This window comes from Mus musculus, chromosome 12 (genome assembly GCF_000001635.26).
Source record: "Mus musculus strain C57BL/6J chromosome 12, GRCm38.p6 C57BL/6J".
Classification (NCBI taxonomy): domain Eukaryota; kingdom Metazoa; phylum Chordata; class Mammalia; order Rodentia; family Muridae; genus Mus; species Mus musculus.
Genome location: NC_000078.6, coordinates 4739646 through 4755305, shown reverse-complemented (window position 1 = coordinate 4755305; position 15660 = coordinate 4739646). Strand labels below are relative to the sequence as shown.

Genomic DNA, 15660 nt, shown 5'->3' with positions numbered 1-15660 from the left:
GTATGGCAGCCTCTAGATGGTCCATCCTTTCATCTCAGCTACAAACTCTGTCTCTGTAGCTCCTTCCATGGGTGCCTTGCTCCCAATTCCAAGAAGGGGCAAAGTATCTACACCTTGGTCTTCGTTCTTCCCTACCTTCATGTGTTTCGCAAATTGTATCTTATATCTTGGGTATTCTAGGTTTCTGGGCTAATATCCATTTATCAGTGAGTACATATCATGTGAGTTCTTTTGTGATTGAGTTACCTCACTCAGGGTGATGCCCTCCAGGTCCATCCATTTGCCTAGGAATTTCATAAATTCATTCTTTTTAATAGCTGAGTAGTACTCCATTGTGTACATGTACCACATTTTCTGTATCCATCCCTCTGTTGAGGGACATCTGGGTTTTTTTCAGCTTCTGGCTATTATAAATAAGGCTGCTATGAACATAGTGGAGCATGTTGTCCTTCTTACCGGTTGGAACATCTTCTGGGTATATGCCCAGGAGAGGTATTGCGGGATCCTCCAGTAGTACTATGTCCAATTTTGTGAGGAACCGCCAGATTGATTTCCAGAGTGGTTGTACAAGCTTGCAATCCCACCAACAATGGAGGAGTGTTCCTCTTTGTCCACATCCTCACAAGCACCTGAATTTTTGATCTTAGCCATTCTGACTGGTGTGAGGTGGAATCTCAGGGTTGCTTTCATTTGCATTTCCCTGATGACTACAGATGCTGAACATTTTTTCAGGTGCTTCTCAGCCATTCGGTATTCCTCAGGTGAGAATTCTTTGTTTAGCTCTGAGCCCCATTTTTTAATGGGGTTATTTGATTTTCTGGAGTCAACCATCTTGAGTTCTTTATATATATTGGATATTAGTCCCCTATCTGATTTAGGATAGGTAAAGATCCTTTCCCAGTCTGTTGGTGGCCTTTTTGTCTTATTGACGGTCTCTTTTGCCTTACAGAAGCTTTGCAATTTTATGAGGTCCCATTTGTCGATTCTCGATTTTACAGCACAAGCCATTGCTATTCTATTCAGGAATTTTTCCCCTGTGCCCATATCTTTGAGGCTTTTCCCCACTTTCTCCTCTATAAGTTTCAGTGTCTCTGGTTTTATGTGGAGTTCCTTAATCCACTTAGATTTGACCTTAGTACAAGGAGATAGGAATGGATCAATTCACACTCTTCTACATGTTAACCGCCAGTTGTGCCAGCACCATTTGTTGAAAATGCTGTCTTTTTTCCACTGGATGGTTTTAGCTCCCCTGTCAAAGATCAAGTGACCATAGGTGTGTGGGTTCATCTCTGGGTCTTCAATTCTATTCCATTGGTCTACTTGTCTGTCACTATACCAGTACCATGCAGTTTTTATCACAATTGCTCTGTAGTACAGCTTTAGGTCAGGCATGGTGATTCCACCAGAGGTTCTTTTATCCTTGAGAAGAGTTTTTGCTATCCTAGGTTTTTTGTTATTCCAGATGAATTTGCAGGTTGCTCTAATTCGTTGAAGAATTGAGTTGGAATTTTGATGGGGATTGCATTGAATCTGTAGATTGCTTTTGGCAAGATAACCATTTTTACTATATTGATCCTGCCTTAATAGAAATAAAAAGTATGAAGATACCTTTATAGCAAAATATGTAGATGCAGGTCTACCCAAAAACCAAAAGGACAATCTTCCCTGTTCATGAGTGGAGTAAATCACTTCTCAGTCATTGTAGGCTCTGACCTCAGAGGCACCCACCCTGGAGTACTGCCTCAGCCTCTGTGCCAAGAGGCCACTATTGGAGGACACCTAAAGCATGATGTGCCTGCTCACCCATATGACCTGGTGCCCAGAGGAGAGTCACAGAGAGGAGGAGGTGTCCCAGGGGAAAGTGGCCACAGAAAAGCCTGCCTGGGTCTTGAGAAATGAATGTGTCTCAGGCACGTGTAAACAGTGCGGTCGGTTTCAGTCGTTTCTGATAAAGCAGGAATGGCAGCCATGCTGAGTAGGGGATTTTGTAAAATGCTTTTTCAGCATCTTAACAAGGTGATCATGTGGTTTTTGTCTTTGAGTTTGCTTATATAATGGGTTACGTTGATGGATTTCCCTATATAAAACCACCCCTGCATCCCTGAAATGAAACCTGTTTGGTCGGGATGGATGATTGTTTTGATGTGTTCTTGGATTCGGTTAGCGAGAATTTTATTGAATATTTTGCATCGATATTCATAAGGGAAATTGGTCTGAAGTTCTCTATCCTTGTTGGGTCTTCCTGTGGTTTAGGTATCAGAGTAATTGTGGCTTCATAGAATGAGTTGGGTAGAGTACATTCTGCTTCTATTTTGTGGAATAGTTTGTGAATCACTGGGATTAGATCTTCTTTGAAGGTCTGATAGAACTCTGCACTAAACCTATCTGGTCCTGGGCTTTTTTTGGTTGGGAGACTATTAATGACTGCTTCTATTTCTTTAGGGGATATAGGACTGTTTAGATCATTAACCTGATCCTGATTTAACTTTGGTACCTGGTATCTGTCTAGAAATTTGTCCATTTCATTCAGTTTCTCCAGTTTTGTTGAGTATAGCCTTTTTTTAGAAGGATCTGATGGTGTTTTAAATTTCTTCAGGATCTGTTGTTATGTCTCCCTTTTCATTTCTGATTTTGTTAATTAGGATGCTGTCCCTGTGCCCTTTAGTGAGTCTGGCTAAGAGTTTATCATCTTGTTGATTTTCTCAAAGAACCAGCCCCTCGTTTGGTTGATTCTTTGAATAGTTCTTCTTGTTTCCACTTGGTTGATTTCGCCCCTGAGTTTGATTATTTCCTGCCTTCTACTCCTCTTGGGTGAATTTGCTTCCTTTCATTCTAGAGCTTTTAGGTGTGTTGTCAAGCTGCTAGTGTGTGCTCTCTCTAGTTTCTTTTTTGGAGGCACTCAGAGCTATGAGTTTCCCTCTTAGAAATGCTTTCATTGTGTTTCATAAGTTTGGGTATGTTGTGGCTTCATTTTCATTAAACTCTAAAAAGTCTCTAATTTCTTTCTTTATTCCTTCCTTGACTGAGGTATCATTGAGAAGTGTGTTGTTCAGTTTCCATGTGAATGTTGACTTCCTATTATTTATGTTGTTATTGAAGATCAGCCTTAGTCCATTGTGATCTGATAGGATGCATGGGACAATTTCAATATTTTTGTATCTGTTGAAGCCTGTTTTGTGACCAATTATATGGTCAATTTTGGACAAGGTACCATGAGGTGCTGAGAAGAAGATATATCCTTTTGTTTTAGGATACAATGTTCTGTAGACATCTGTTAGATCCATTTGTTTCATCACTTCTGTTAGTTTCACTGTGTCCCTGTTTAGTTTCTGTTTCTACGATCTGTCCATTGATGAAAGTGGTGTGTTGAAGTCCCCCACTATTATTGTGTGAGGTGCAATGTGTGCTTTGAGCTTTACTAAAGTTTCTTTAATGAATGTGGCTGCCCTTGTATTTGGAGCATAGATATTCAGAATTGAGAGTTCCTCTTGCAAGATTTTACCTTTGATGAGTATGAAGTGCCCCTCCTTGCCTTTTTTGATGACCTTGGGTTGGAAGTTGATTTTATTAGAATGGCTACTCCAGCTTGTTTCTTCAGACCATTTGCTTGGAAAATTGTTTTCCAGCCTTTCATTTTGAGGTGATGTCTGTCTTTTTTCCCTGAGATGGGTTTCCTGTAAGCAGCAGAATGTTGGGTCCTGTTTGTGTAACCAGTCTGTTAGTCTATGTCTTTTTATTGGGGAGTTGAGTCCATTGATATTAAGAGATATTAAGCAAAAGTAATTGTTGCTTTCTATTATTTTTGTTGTTAAAGTTGGCATTCTGTTCTTGTGGCTGTCTTCTTTTAGGTTTGTTGAAGGATTACTTTCTTGCCTTTTCTAGGACATGGTTTCCATCCTTGTATTGTTTTTTTTTTCTGTTATTATCCTTTTAAGGGCTGTATTCGTGGAAAGATAATGTGTGAATTTGGTTTTGTCATGGAATACTTTGGTTTCTCCATCTATGGTAATTGAAAGTTTGGCTGGGTATAGTTGCCTCGGCTGGCATTTGTGTTCTCTTAGTGTCTGTATAACATCTGCCCAGGATCTTCTGGCTTTCGTAGTCTCTGGTGAAAAATCTGGTGTAATTCTGATAGGCCTGCCTTTATATTTTACTTGACCTTTTTCCCTTACTGCTTTTAATATTCTATCTTTATTTAGTGAATTTGTTGTTCTGATTATTATGTGTCAGGAGGAATTTCTTTTCTGGTCCAGTCTATTTGGAGTTCTGTAGCTTTTTATATGTTCATGGGCATCTCTTTCTTTAGGTTTGGGAAGTTTTCTTCTATAATTTTGTTGAAGATATTTGCCTATGCCCTCGTTCTTAAGAGAACTTGCTGCACTTTCAGGGGACCCAGTTTGATTCCTATGCCAGGTGCCTTATAACTGCCTGTAAGTCCAGCTCCAGGATCGAATGCTTTCTTCTAGCCTCCAAGGGACACACACACACACACATGACACATGTATACAGACACATATATGCATAAATAAAAATAAATATAGAAAATATTTTGTTAAATCATGTTCCTTTAGCATAGCAAACCATTGTAATATTTGACAAATGAAAGCACATGGAAGAGACATTGGATCTGTTGCTTGGTACCTTTGTAGGTACCAAGAAAGCACATGTTAATATATCATGCAGACAGAATATCCATACACATAAAATAAAATAAAATAAAATAAAAGTAAAGTAAAAACAAGCAAAAAGGAAACAATCATTTGTTAACTTTGAATAAAGTGTCAAATAAAAATATTTACACTGGGCAATGTGAGGTGGATCTGAAGAGAAGACTGCTTGCCACACAAGCCTGACAACCTTACTTCAGTCCCTGAGGTCACCATGGAAGATAACCATTCCTGAAAGTTGACTTCTGAACTCCATATGTGTACCTGTACTTAGAAAATACAAACACATAGTTATTAAAAAGAATATCCACAGTGATGTGAGAATGCTGTTAAAATGCTTCTTTCCTAATATGCATGCTATGTGCATTTTTCAGCTTGTTCAACTACAACAAATCAAAGCAGATTATATGCAGAAACAAGACTAAAAAACTTTTATTTTAAGCAAGACATTAAAGAAAATTACAAAAATATAAAACAGTATTATTTAAGTTTTTGTTTTGGAAACAATTTTAAAATAAAAGATATTTCAAATATGATAGAATTATTTTTAATAAATATTTTATTTATTAGTCTTAATTTCAAATATATATGTATATGTAGTCTCAAACATCAACATATCTAAATGATACAGATACAAGTTCTTTGGAGTTATCAACAACTCTTTATGGTTTATTTCTTATATATGGAAAAATAATATGCAATGCAGAGGTTGGCATGGTGGCACACACTTGAGTTCCAGGCCAACCTGGGCTACATGAGTCCCTGTTTCAGCTAGACCAAACAGACAAGTGAAATGCTACATGATTTTATGTGCCCTCCTTACACAGGGGCCATGCTAATATTTTTTGTATTGTTTCAGTAGTAATATGTGTTCTGATAAAGTGAGCATGATAAGTTTTAAAACTTTTTCAAGAAATACTAGGTTGCAGTATTTTTAACTGGGTTCTGTGGTCCACAAGTTAAGAACTTAGTCATTATTATGTATCCCAAAATGTAAAAATTCAGTAGTTCTCTAATTGTCTAATTCCCTAGAAATAGGGACATGTGACATAGTTGTTGACTAATCTTACGATTGCTGTTACTTTCTTTAAAGTCTATGTCTTCATTCATCAAAAGTCACCTACAAATAATGCAGATGCTAGTGCTGTTTTGTCCCTACCCAGCGTGTTAATGCTTGCTCATCTTGCTCTACACTCCGTAACTGTGTAAAAGCAAACTATAGAGGGCCGGCTACTTATTGTTAAGTCTGAATAGTCATGTACTGTGTTACAGCTACCCAAGGAAACAAGTCTGAGTATTACTGGGAAAACACATATGTAACCTTTCACAGGAGCAGGCTAGTCCATGACTGTGACAGATTCCAAATGTGTGTTGAGTTATTTTAGTAATGTTGACTGGCAAAAGGTATTTAATTCTTTATGCTTTACAGATAATCTAAATTTTGAATATCATGTTAGGTTTTATATAATTATTATGTTGCTGGTTGTATATTAAGATGTAGATGAACATATAAATATATATTTCCATGTATTAAAGGGAAGTAAATATTTAAATTCAGGGATATATGATAATCACAGCAGAGTTTATGAAGACTAAACCCATACTTTGAAATAAAAACTAACCTTGCCTTGGGCTGGATTTAGTTAGTTTAGTTAGTAAAGTGCCTACTTACACAAGCACAGGAGGTAAGTTTGGTTCCCTAACACCTTGTGAAAGACTGACAGCATAGCATAAACCTGTAACCCAGTGCTGGTGAGACAGCCAGATGGATCCTGGAGCTCACTGGCCAGCCAGTCTAAACAGGGATCTTCAGGTTCAGTGAGAAGCCTTGTCAAAAAGTAATGCCGAGAATGACAGAGGAAAACAGCTGACATCAACCACTAGACTGCACAGAACCATACACATGAATGTATGTATGTATGTATGTATGTATGTATGTATGTATGTGTATATATGCACACATGCATATATACATACATACACCCACATTACCATGAACACATGTGTAATACTCCCACACCTCCAGACACACACACACACACACACACACACACACACACACACACACACGGAGCTAACCTTCCTCTTTGGCTATATGACCTCATTAGAGAAGTGTCAGAGTGCCCCCATCTCTTTTTAATGTGTTAAATACATATAAAGGGCATATAGTTTATAGGTCCCACATCCATAACTCTTCTAACCTAAGAACACACATGGGTGGTTCGGTTGGATTGGATGTTAATACTCACACTGAAGTCCCATCCTCAAGAAAACCCTTCTTTTGTAGGTTATCATGCCACCGTTTCGTGACCCCTTGAAAAAAGCCCAATATGACCAGGATGATGAAAAAAGAACCCTTCTGCAGTGTGAGACTGGTACTTAATTCTTATGTGGCTCCTTGCTCACAGGCAGTGGCACTTTCACTTAAGCACGCTCATTTAGGTCACTAATTTTCTTGCAGGCAAAATCTATACAATGAAAGAATTTAAAGAGATCGAGAAGGCCCAGTTGCATTCCAGATTCCCGAGTATTTCTAATTCAAGGCAAAGTATGACTCCAAATGGATGGCTTAAAGTGCCCATGAGTTATATAGAAAGTGAATTTTGTAAAAAGAGCAGGTAATAATTGACATGATAGAAGGTGTGGTCTTCTCAGACATTGAAATTCTTTCTTGAGATAGTGTTATATTTCAGTAATGATTTTTAAAATAAAGTCTATTGTGATTCATTGTTCCTCCGTATGTGATATTTTTCTTGGGCACTCTCAAGAGTCTCCAGCCCTTGTTTTATCAGACAGACTCTGAGGTATCTGAGCTTATTTCCTTTTCCTCTTAGAGTCTTCTGACATTTTTGTGTTTGTCATTATATATAATAGTTCATTAATTTGGGGGGAGGCTAGACCATTATCACTTCAAATATTTCTTAGGGACAAGTCTATCTATTTGTGGCTGTGGATAATGCCCTCAGGTCTGTAAGTCTTTGATATAGGTTGACTTTACCTTTTCTTCTCATGTTTTGGTTAGATGATTTCTACTGAGCTATCTGCAAGTCCATTGAGTGTCCTTGTGTGTGCTGATGAACCATCAAATACATCATCTGTGACATCACGATATTTGGCATTTCCATTAGATTTTTTTTATAGTTTTTACCTTTTCTGAAATTCTTCATCCATTGATATACACTGTCCACTTTTTCAACCAGATTCTTTTCAAAAGCCATACTAATCTAGTTACTTTAATTTCTAATTTGATAGATCCAACATTAGATCATTTCTGAATTGGTTCAGTCCGGTTCTGTTGATTGCTCTGTATCTGCACTAGGCATTTTATTTTACCTATTTTGCATGTCTTATAATTTTATAATTTAAAATTTTTATGTATATGGGTGTTTTGCCTGCATGTCTGTTTATACATTAGGTGTGTGCCTGGTGTCTACAGAGGTCAGAAGAGGGTATTGGATACTCTGAGCCTGGAGTTAAATGTGAGGTACCATGTGGGTGCTGGGCATTGAACCTGGGTCCCCTGGAGGATAGCCACTGTGCTTAACTGCTTAGCCATCTCTCCTTCCCAATGTTTTGTTTGTGTGTTTGCTTTTTGAGACAGGTTCCCACTGTTTCCAGGGCTGGTCTGGAACTCCTCATGTACATCAGATTAGCCTCAAATTTAACTCTAGAGATCTTCCTGCCTCTGTTTCTAAGTGCTGAGTTTAAAGGCATGCACCAGCACACCTGACCTTAGATTTAGATTTTAAAAATTCAATATTAGACATTTAGGGTGGAAAAATAGTACAGACTCAGTATTTTTCTTTAGAAACTGACCTGCCTCTTTTGTCACACAGCAGCATTGGGAGACTTGGTTTATTGGTCAGAAGATCTAAGTTTGGGTATTCTTATAGTTGTTGTCTCTAGTAGTATATGGATTTTAAGAAACAAAGATTTATTTTATTTATTTATATGTGTATGAAAGTATGCAATGTGTGTGCTGCTCATAGAAGCTAGGAGAGGGTGTCAGAGACTCTGGAGCTGAAGTTTTAGGCAGTTGTGAACTGCCTATGTAGGTGTCGGGAATTGAACCTGGGTCCTCTGAAAGAGAAGCCAGCACTTTTTATGGCTGATCTATCTCTCCAGACCCCTGGACAGTTTGTTTTAGAAAGATGTTGTTATTTCTACTTTATGTGTATATGGGTGAGCCTGCACGTGGATCTGTGAGCATGGGTGCAGGTTCCTGCAGAGTCTAGAAGAGAGTATTGGCCATCCTGGTGCTGGTGTTACAAGGTAACAGTGAGCTGTCAGAGTGGCTGTTGGGAAACAAGCCAGTCCTCTGGAGAAGACTTAGCAGTCCAGCTATTTCTCCAGCCCCAAGATTTTGGTTTTGTTGGTTTGTTTTTCAGTAGGGATGTTGTGTGAGGGTCTCAGGATAATGGTGGAAAAATAAAATAAAAACATTGATGTGATAAAAGAAAAGATTTATATAGCTTCAGTACTTGGAGGGCCAAAAAGAAAGTCAGAGAAAATTGGAAGTTGGAGCATGTATCCCAAAATGGAGGGCATCGTGCTTATTGGCCACTAATACTGAACCAGGCCTGCTCTACCACACCTGGCTTTATGACTTCTTTTTACGTTAGAGTATAAGCTCCCTGAGGATAGAGGGGGGATTTCAACTTTGCCCACCTAATCTTGGTTCTCAGAGAACAAAGAACACATCAGTCTTCATTAGGGGTTTAAAACCTCTTAAGCAACTAGTATCACTGAAAAGGCACAGCAGTGTCAAGTAATGGTATTTTGAACCATATTTATGGCAGTCAGTTTCTAGCAATAATTAATAATAATTAAATGTAAATGAGCATTGTTTTGCAACATCCTGACACACGTTCTCTTGTTAAAGGTTGAAAGTGAAGATGAATTTTAATGCTAGTAGTTTTGATTTGAGTCCATTGAAAAGGGTGCCTAATTTTCTGGAATACCGGGAGGAAGAAATGATCATTTACAAGTAAGCCTGTTATTCTATAAACCTGCTGTCCTTTCAGTTAAAATGTTTGGCTGTGTTGCCTTCTCTATCACCCTTCCAGATCACTTGCATTAAGGCCAAGGCCTCAACACTGTTCAGGGTAAGGTAACTTTTCTTTGGTTTTTATGGGTTAAAGGAATAAAGAGCACAGAAGCAGAAAGCACGACAAGGGGCTGGGAGATGGTTGACAGCTTGTACTGAAGTTGTGAGTCTTAGCGAGAGACTAGTTCCTGTAGGCATGGCTAGAGTGGAAGGTGCAGTAGGGCGCAGCAGGCTCACAGAACTACGCCTGACCATGGGAGATCTGTTAACTATGCACTGACTTAAAATCAGACAGTTCACACATACAGAAGAGCTGTGTGTGGTAGGGCACACCTGTGAAGTGGACACTTAAGGTTCTTTGGAGAGTCAGTTGTGTTGATGGGGTTTTGTTGGGGCAAACACATGAAGGAGTGTTTTCCTGAAGTGGACACAGGTGAAAGACTAAGGCAGACTCGTGAAGGAACGTTTCACTGAAGCAGACACAGGAGAGAGGATGTTCTGCTAAAGCAAGCATGTGAAAGGACACTCGATGAAGGATTCATTGCTAACAACACACATGTATTGGTTCACCATACATTGTGTAGTTGAGCTGCACTTGTTGCGACTCCACAGACAGAAATGCACCAAAAAACTTCTGGTGGTATGCTGCAGTTTCTTGCAGCTTCTGCGGACTCAGGCTGATTGGCAGAGTGGTGTGAGCTGAGACAAACGCACATGCTGAGGCAAGACCCGTGGAGGACTCCTGATATTTGGAGGGTATAAAATAGGACTCGACGGACAGTACTGAGGGCTGAGCTAGGCTTGCTTATAGAGCTAGCTGTGCAACGCGTATGGGTCTCTTCGGTGATCTTCGCTTCCCTGAGAGAGGCACAGCCAAGAACTCCTGGCGTTCCTCCTGGTCCCTCCTGCTGACTCATGCCAAGGCTGAGGCCTGGCTGTCTCTGCTAGGTGGTGCCACTGCTGCTGATTCCTGTTTGCTATCCAGACTCTACTGAACTGCTGGTGTATCCATGAAGTGTTTGCGAGTGGAAGGAGCTGCTGCTGCTGCTGCTGACTGTGGACTGAACTGCTGATTTCCAGACAACACAGATGGGAGTTGCTCCAAAGAACCTTTCTAAACAGGTCCACTACCCCTGTATCCTTTCTTTTCCACTACCTCTGGTGGGTGGTGGGCTAAAAGGGAGGTTAAAGGATTTGAGAGCCATCATTAAAAATAGGATTTGAAAAAATTAAAAGTTACACACCTGTGTACTACTGAAGCAGGGAAGATCTGGAGTATAGCCTGGGATACAAAGCAAGATCCCGTGTGAGAAAATTGTGTGAGGATAGAGATTGCTCTGCATAATTGTAGAGAAAGATAACATCTTATAATCTGATTGTAAATAATACGATCTCTCATCATTGCCACAGAGACTGTAAGATAGTGCAGAGTCTTTCGGAAACAACTTGTCAGTTTTCTAAAATGGTAAACACAAAGTTACCATGTGGGCTACAAGTTCTACAGAGGATTCTATTTGGCTGGTGTCTGTATGTGTGCTCGGGCGTGCGTGTGTGACAAGAGTTCTTACATGTAGCTCAGTATATCTGCCTGCCTTTGCCTCTTGAGTGCTGGGATTAAAGGCATATATCACTATGGCCAGCCGACTGCTAGGTTTATATTCAAAAGAAATGAAAAAAACAAAAGATCTACCTACAGGCTTTAAGTGTATTCACAGCAGAATTATTCACAAACACTGGAAACTGGACATTCATCAGCTAATGAACAGATACACTCAGTGTGGTATACTCACAGGATACAGTACCGATTTACACCATGGATGATTCCAAACCATCACACTCAGTAAACTAAAGCCCCCACGCTATGTGATCATTCCAAGTGAATGATAAGGGAAGCAAAACACTCTATGGAAAAAAGCTTACTTAGGGCTGGGGTGAGAACGGGAGTGTCTGTGACTGGTCTGGGGGATGGCAGTGCTCTACAGTTAGACCGTGCAGGTGACTGCACACCTCTGAGTGTCCTAAAAGACATCACTTTAACTGATGGTCAGAGTTAAAGTTAAAAACCTAGCAAGGTAGAACAGAATAGAGCTTACCTTTTTATAGGAGGTTGGACAGTAATTCTCTGTTACTTAATGTGTTGAAGTTAGCTGTAGCAGTTTTATTTTACTTTCCCTGAATAAGCCAAGAATGTGTGGCAGAAGCTGGTGAGATATTGGAGATGCTTGGCATTGCTGTGCTTAATTGTCTCACAGGCATTAGTGATTTAAAGTAAAAAGATTGGACTGGATTCGTGTGTGCACCTGTCATCCAACAACACTGGAGGCTGAATCCTAGAGTGTGAGACCAGCCTCCTTGTCTCAGAGAAAACGAAGTCTCTGCAGCTAGAGTTTGGGATAGAGTCGGTTCTTGTGGGCTTCTCAGTGGTGATGATAGAATCTTCTGTTCATTGGATAGGGGCTGGAAACGAGGAATAAAACCTGTTGAAACTGGGCCCTATTTATTTGTATATCGGGGTTCAAAGGAGACAACTCCTCCATAATCGCTAAGCGCCATGCTTTCCAAGGCAGTAAGTGCATTTGAGTGAGGTTTTAGATAACTAGCATCGTAAAAATAATATTCCAAGCCAGCCAGTGGTGGCGCATGCCTATAACCCCAGCATTTGAGAGACAGAAGTGGGAGGATCTCTGAGTTCTGAGTTCAAGGCCAGCCTGGTCTACAGAACAAGTTCCAGGACAGCCAGGACTACCTAGAGAAACCCTGTCTCAAACAAACAAACAAACAAACAAACAAACAAACATAATAGTCCATTTAAATTATCTTTATTTATATATTTACCTATTGAAAGAGAGTGGGGGGAGGGAGGAAGCCAGGGAGAGAGGGAGGGGAGTGGGGATAGTGAGCATGCAAGTGTGTACCACAGTACATAGGTAGAGCTCAAAGGTCAACTTGCCTGAATTAGTTCTCTTTTCCACCATGTGTGTCCTGTGGAACAAACTCAAGCCATCAGACTTGGCAGCAAGTGTTCTTACCTGTTGAGTCATCTTGTTTACCCCAAAACGAACATCTTAACTATAATTTCTATCAATGGTACAAAAAGGGGGGATTTGTTTTCATAAACTTCTCAGAGTATGACCCAGATAAGAATATTGCATTTTAAAAAAAGATTTATTTATGTATTATGTGCATGGTGTTCTGCCTGCAGGACAGATGAGGGCGCCAGCCTTCTTTATAGATGTCAATATGTGGTTGCTGAGAATTGAACTCAGGACCTCTGGAAGAGCAGTCAGTGTTCTCAGCTTCTGAGACATCTCCAGCCCCCATACTGTTGCATTTTTGAGTACTTGGGAACTTCCATTTAGACTAGAGGCCTAAATCTGCCAGTTCTCCCTCGGAAAGGAATAAGACTAGCTTCTGTGCATGGAGAAGTAGCCCAGTGGCAGCAGGTATGGAGAAGGCAGGTATTGGGTAATTTTTGGGGGGGGGGGATATAAAAATTGACATCTGCCTCCAAACTGGACTGGTGTCAACAACCCCAAAATGACTTGTTCAAGTTCATCCTAATGGGTAAAATGAGTTTATTAGAGCGGTGAGTAAGGATGCATAGACCCACTCTGTCCTCTCTCCTCCCAGTCGCTAACTGCATCCTGTTACCAGCCATGTTCTCTGCAGGGCTTCAAGTATTATGTAGAATTCATGGAAACACTGGGTTTAGTGTTAAAGCAGCATAGATAACAGGCTTGGACAGTATGAGGCACAAGAAAAAGATCCTGGGAAAGATACATGTATGTGTGTTCCATCTGTGTGTGTGTGTTTTAAAGATTTATTTATTATTATAAACAAGTACACTGTTGCTGCCTTCAGATACTCCAGAAGGGGCGTCAGATCTCATTATGGGTGGTTGTGAGCCACATGTGGTTGCTAGGATTTGAACTCGGGACCTCTGGAAGAGCAGTCGGTGTTCTTACACACTGAGCCATTTCACCAGCCCTTCATCCGTGTTCTTATTAGGGACTCTGCTGGTCCCCACAAACACTTGAGGAGGCAAGGAAGGATGGCTTGTTTAGCTGCAGTCTGCCACAAAGCACAGCTTTGCTGCACGACAGTCACTCTGACCAGGATCTGGAGCACCAGTTTTACTACATCAGGTTTATTTTAGGTTGTTAGACCTGCCCAGGAACAGCAAATGCACAACTCTGAGGGGTCATTCAGGACAAGGACCGTCACTCATTACAGAGCACGGAGGTTTCAGACAAAATTAATGCTGGAGCAAGAAGGTTCTTTTTAGTTTTCTTTTCATAAAAATGTGGATTTCAACAGACCACATAAGCTTTGATCTTCTACTGAGTTAAATGTTAAAAGGGTTTCTCCTGGTCCTTCTCTGCAGAAACAATGGGCTCTTCTGTGTGGACAGTGAAGCTCCATGTCTCCTGGAGAGAAAGAACCCAAGTTTCAAAGAGGTCACCTCTGAAGGTCACCATTCTGTAACCCTGTGCCAGGAGGTAGAAAGGGATGAGAGCTAACCAGGACGCGGTGAGAGCTGGCAACGTTGGGCTTAGGTTGTGACACAGGGCGGCACTGGCTGACGTCCAAGGCTACGTTTCCTGATGTGGCAGGCTCTTTATAAGAGAGCAGGCAATGGAGCATCCTCCAGTGGGCGACAGGGCAGAAGAGACTGTACTCCACTCAGCCCCACCCTGACCCCCATCCCTGATTTTCTTGTAGACAGGATACATTTTGGGTGAAAAGTTTTGTGGGTGGGTTGGTACCCCTATCACTCTACTGGGGTTCCTATCTGGCTACAGGAGGTGTCCTCTTCAGGTTCCACATCCCCAGTGTAGTGAGTCACAGCTAAGGTCATCCCCATTGATTCTTGGGTGCCTTCCTTATTCCAAGTCTCTCTCTGGTCCTAGAAATGCCCCCCATCTCTCCAACTCTGTCAGTTGCAGATTTCCATTCATTCTTATGGCCAACTGGCCATCTCTCCTGAGCCAGGGTCTTGTGATTTTACTCTTCCTAGCTTGGAACTTGCTGTATAGACCAGTGTGACCTCAGATCCACAGAGTTGTGGCTGCTTCTACCTATGGAGTACTAGGATTAAAGGAAGACCACACACACATGCACACGCACATGTTCTTGATCTTTTTGTAAATCATGTAACTTACTTTCACACATTTAAAGCATAGCAGTTCTCAAAAGATTCTAAGACAAGTATATTGTATTAATACTCAGCTATAGTTAGCAACATTTAGCTTTTAACTTAATGTCCCAGAGGAACAATGAAGTTGGAAGGTGAATTAGTCCAGAGGTCAGAGAAGTTACTAGCTTGGGCATCAGTACTTGAGTCATCCTGATATCATGTTATTTGAAGCCATAGGATAATCTGAGAATGAGTGTCAAGAAGGTCTGAGGGCTAGGTTCTGTGAGAGGAGTTAGCTCTGGCCAGAGTGGCTTTAAGGACTAGCTCTCCTTAGCCAAGGGACACTCTGGTCCTGTAAGCACTTTATCCCTATGGCACTCTCAACTCTTTTTCTTTTGTCACTTTTCAAAGGTTTTGACAGCCACATATCCTGATTCTTGATCTGTGCAAGGGCACTGAAGATGGATGCTTTAGAGGAAGTTACCTGCTGGGAGGAATCCTTTTGAGAGGGACAAAGGAAGACACTTAACCATTCTGTTCTGATCTTCAATAAACTCTCAATTGTTAGTTCAGTGTCTGTGATGATTAAGAAATGACAGCACCTTTCCCCAGAAGTTTATTTTCCTCTGAAGTTAAAAAGCATCACCAAAGGATCCATAGAAATGGTGACTTTACTGGATGCCTGTCTCAATTCATTTGGTTTGTGACTAAATTCTTTCTGCTCAGGTACCACTGAAATTGAGTCTTAAGATAGTGTCTCATTCCATATACGTTATCTGCCTTATTCCCCTGAACAGTTATCCAGTCTC

At 40.7% G+C, this 15660-nt stretch overlaps 1 protein-coding gene and 1 non-coding gene across 23 annotated transcripts in view; one reads left to right on the top strand and one right to left on the bottom strand.

Annotated features, from left to right (window-relative positions):
* Fam228b (family with sequence similarity 228, member B) overlaps positions 1–15418 on the top strand; it is a 29380-nt gene extending 13962 nt beyond the window's left edge. For 3 of the 22 annotated variants that reach the window (XM_006515030.2, XM_030246633.1, XM_030246634.1), the window contains 4 exons: positions 6955–7042; positions 7129–7285; positions 9550–9654; positions 14099–15418. In XM_006515030.2, the coding sequence (XP_006515093.1) occupies positions 6955–7042; positions 7129–7285; positions 9550–9654; positions 14099–14234 (486 nt within the window). In that variant the 3' untranslated portion in view covers positions 14235–15418. Of the gene's footprint in view, positions 1–6954; positions 7043–7128; positions 9655–10699; positions 10837–14098 lie in introns of those variants that run through there. The other 19 variants (NR_168579.1, NM_001382826.1, NM_175431.5 and 16 more) reach the window with 14 other exon arrangements.
* On the bottom strand, positions 5450–5554 carry Gm23676. The gene has a single exon (XR_003950401.1). It is a non-coding gene; the product is annotated as a U6 spliceosomal RNA (small nuclear RNA).
* Positions 15419–15660: the final 242 nt, after the last annotated feature.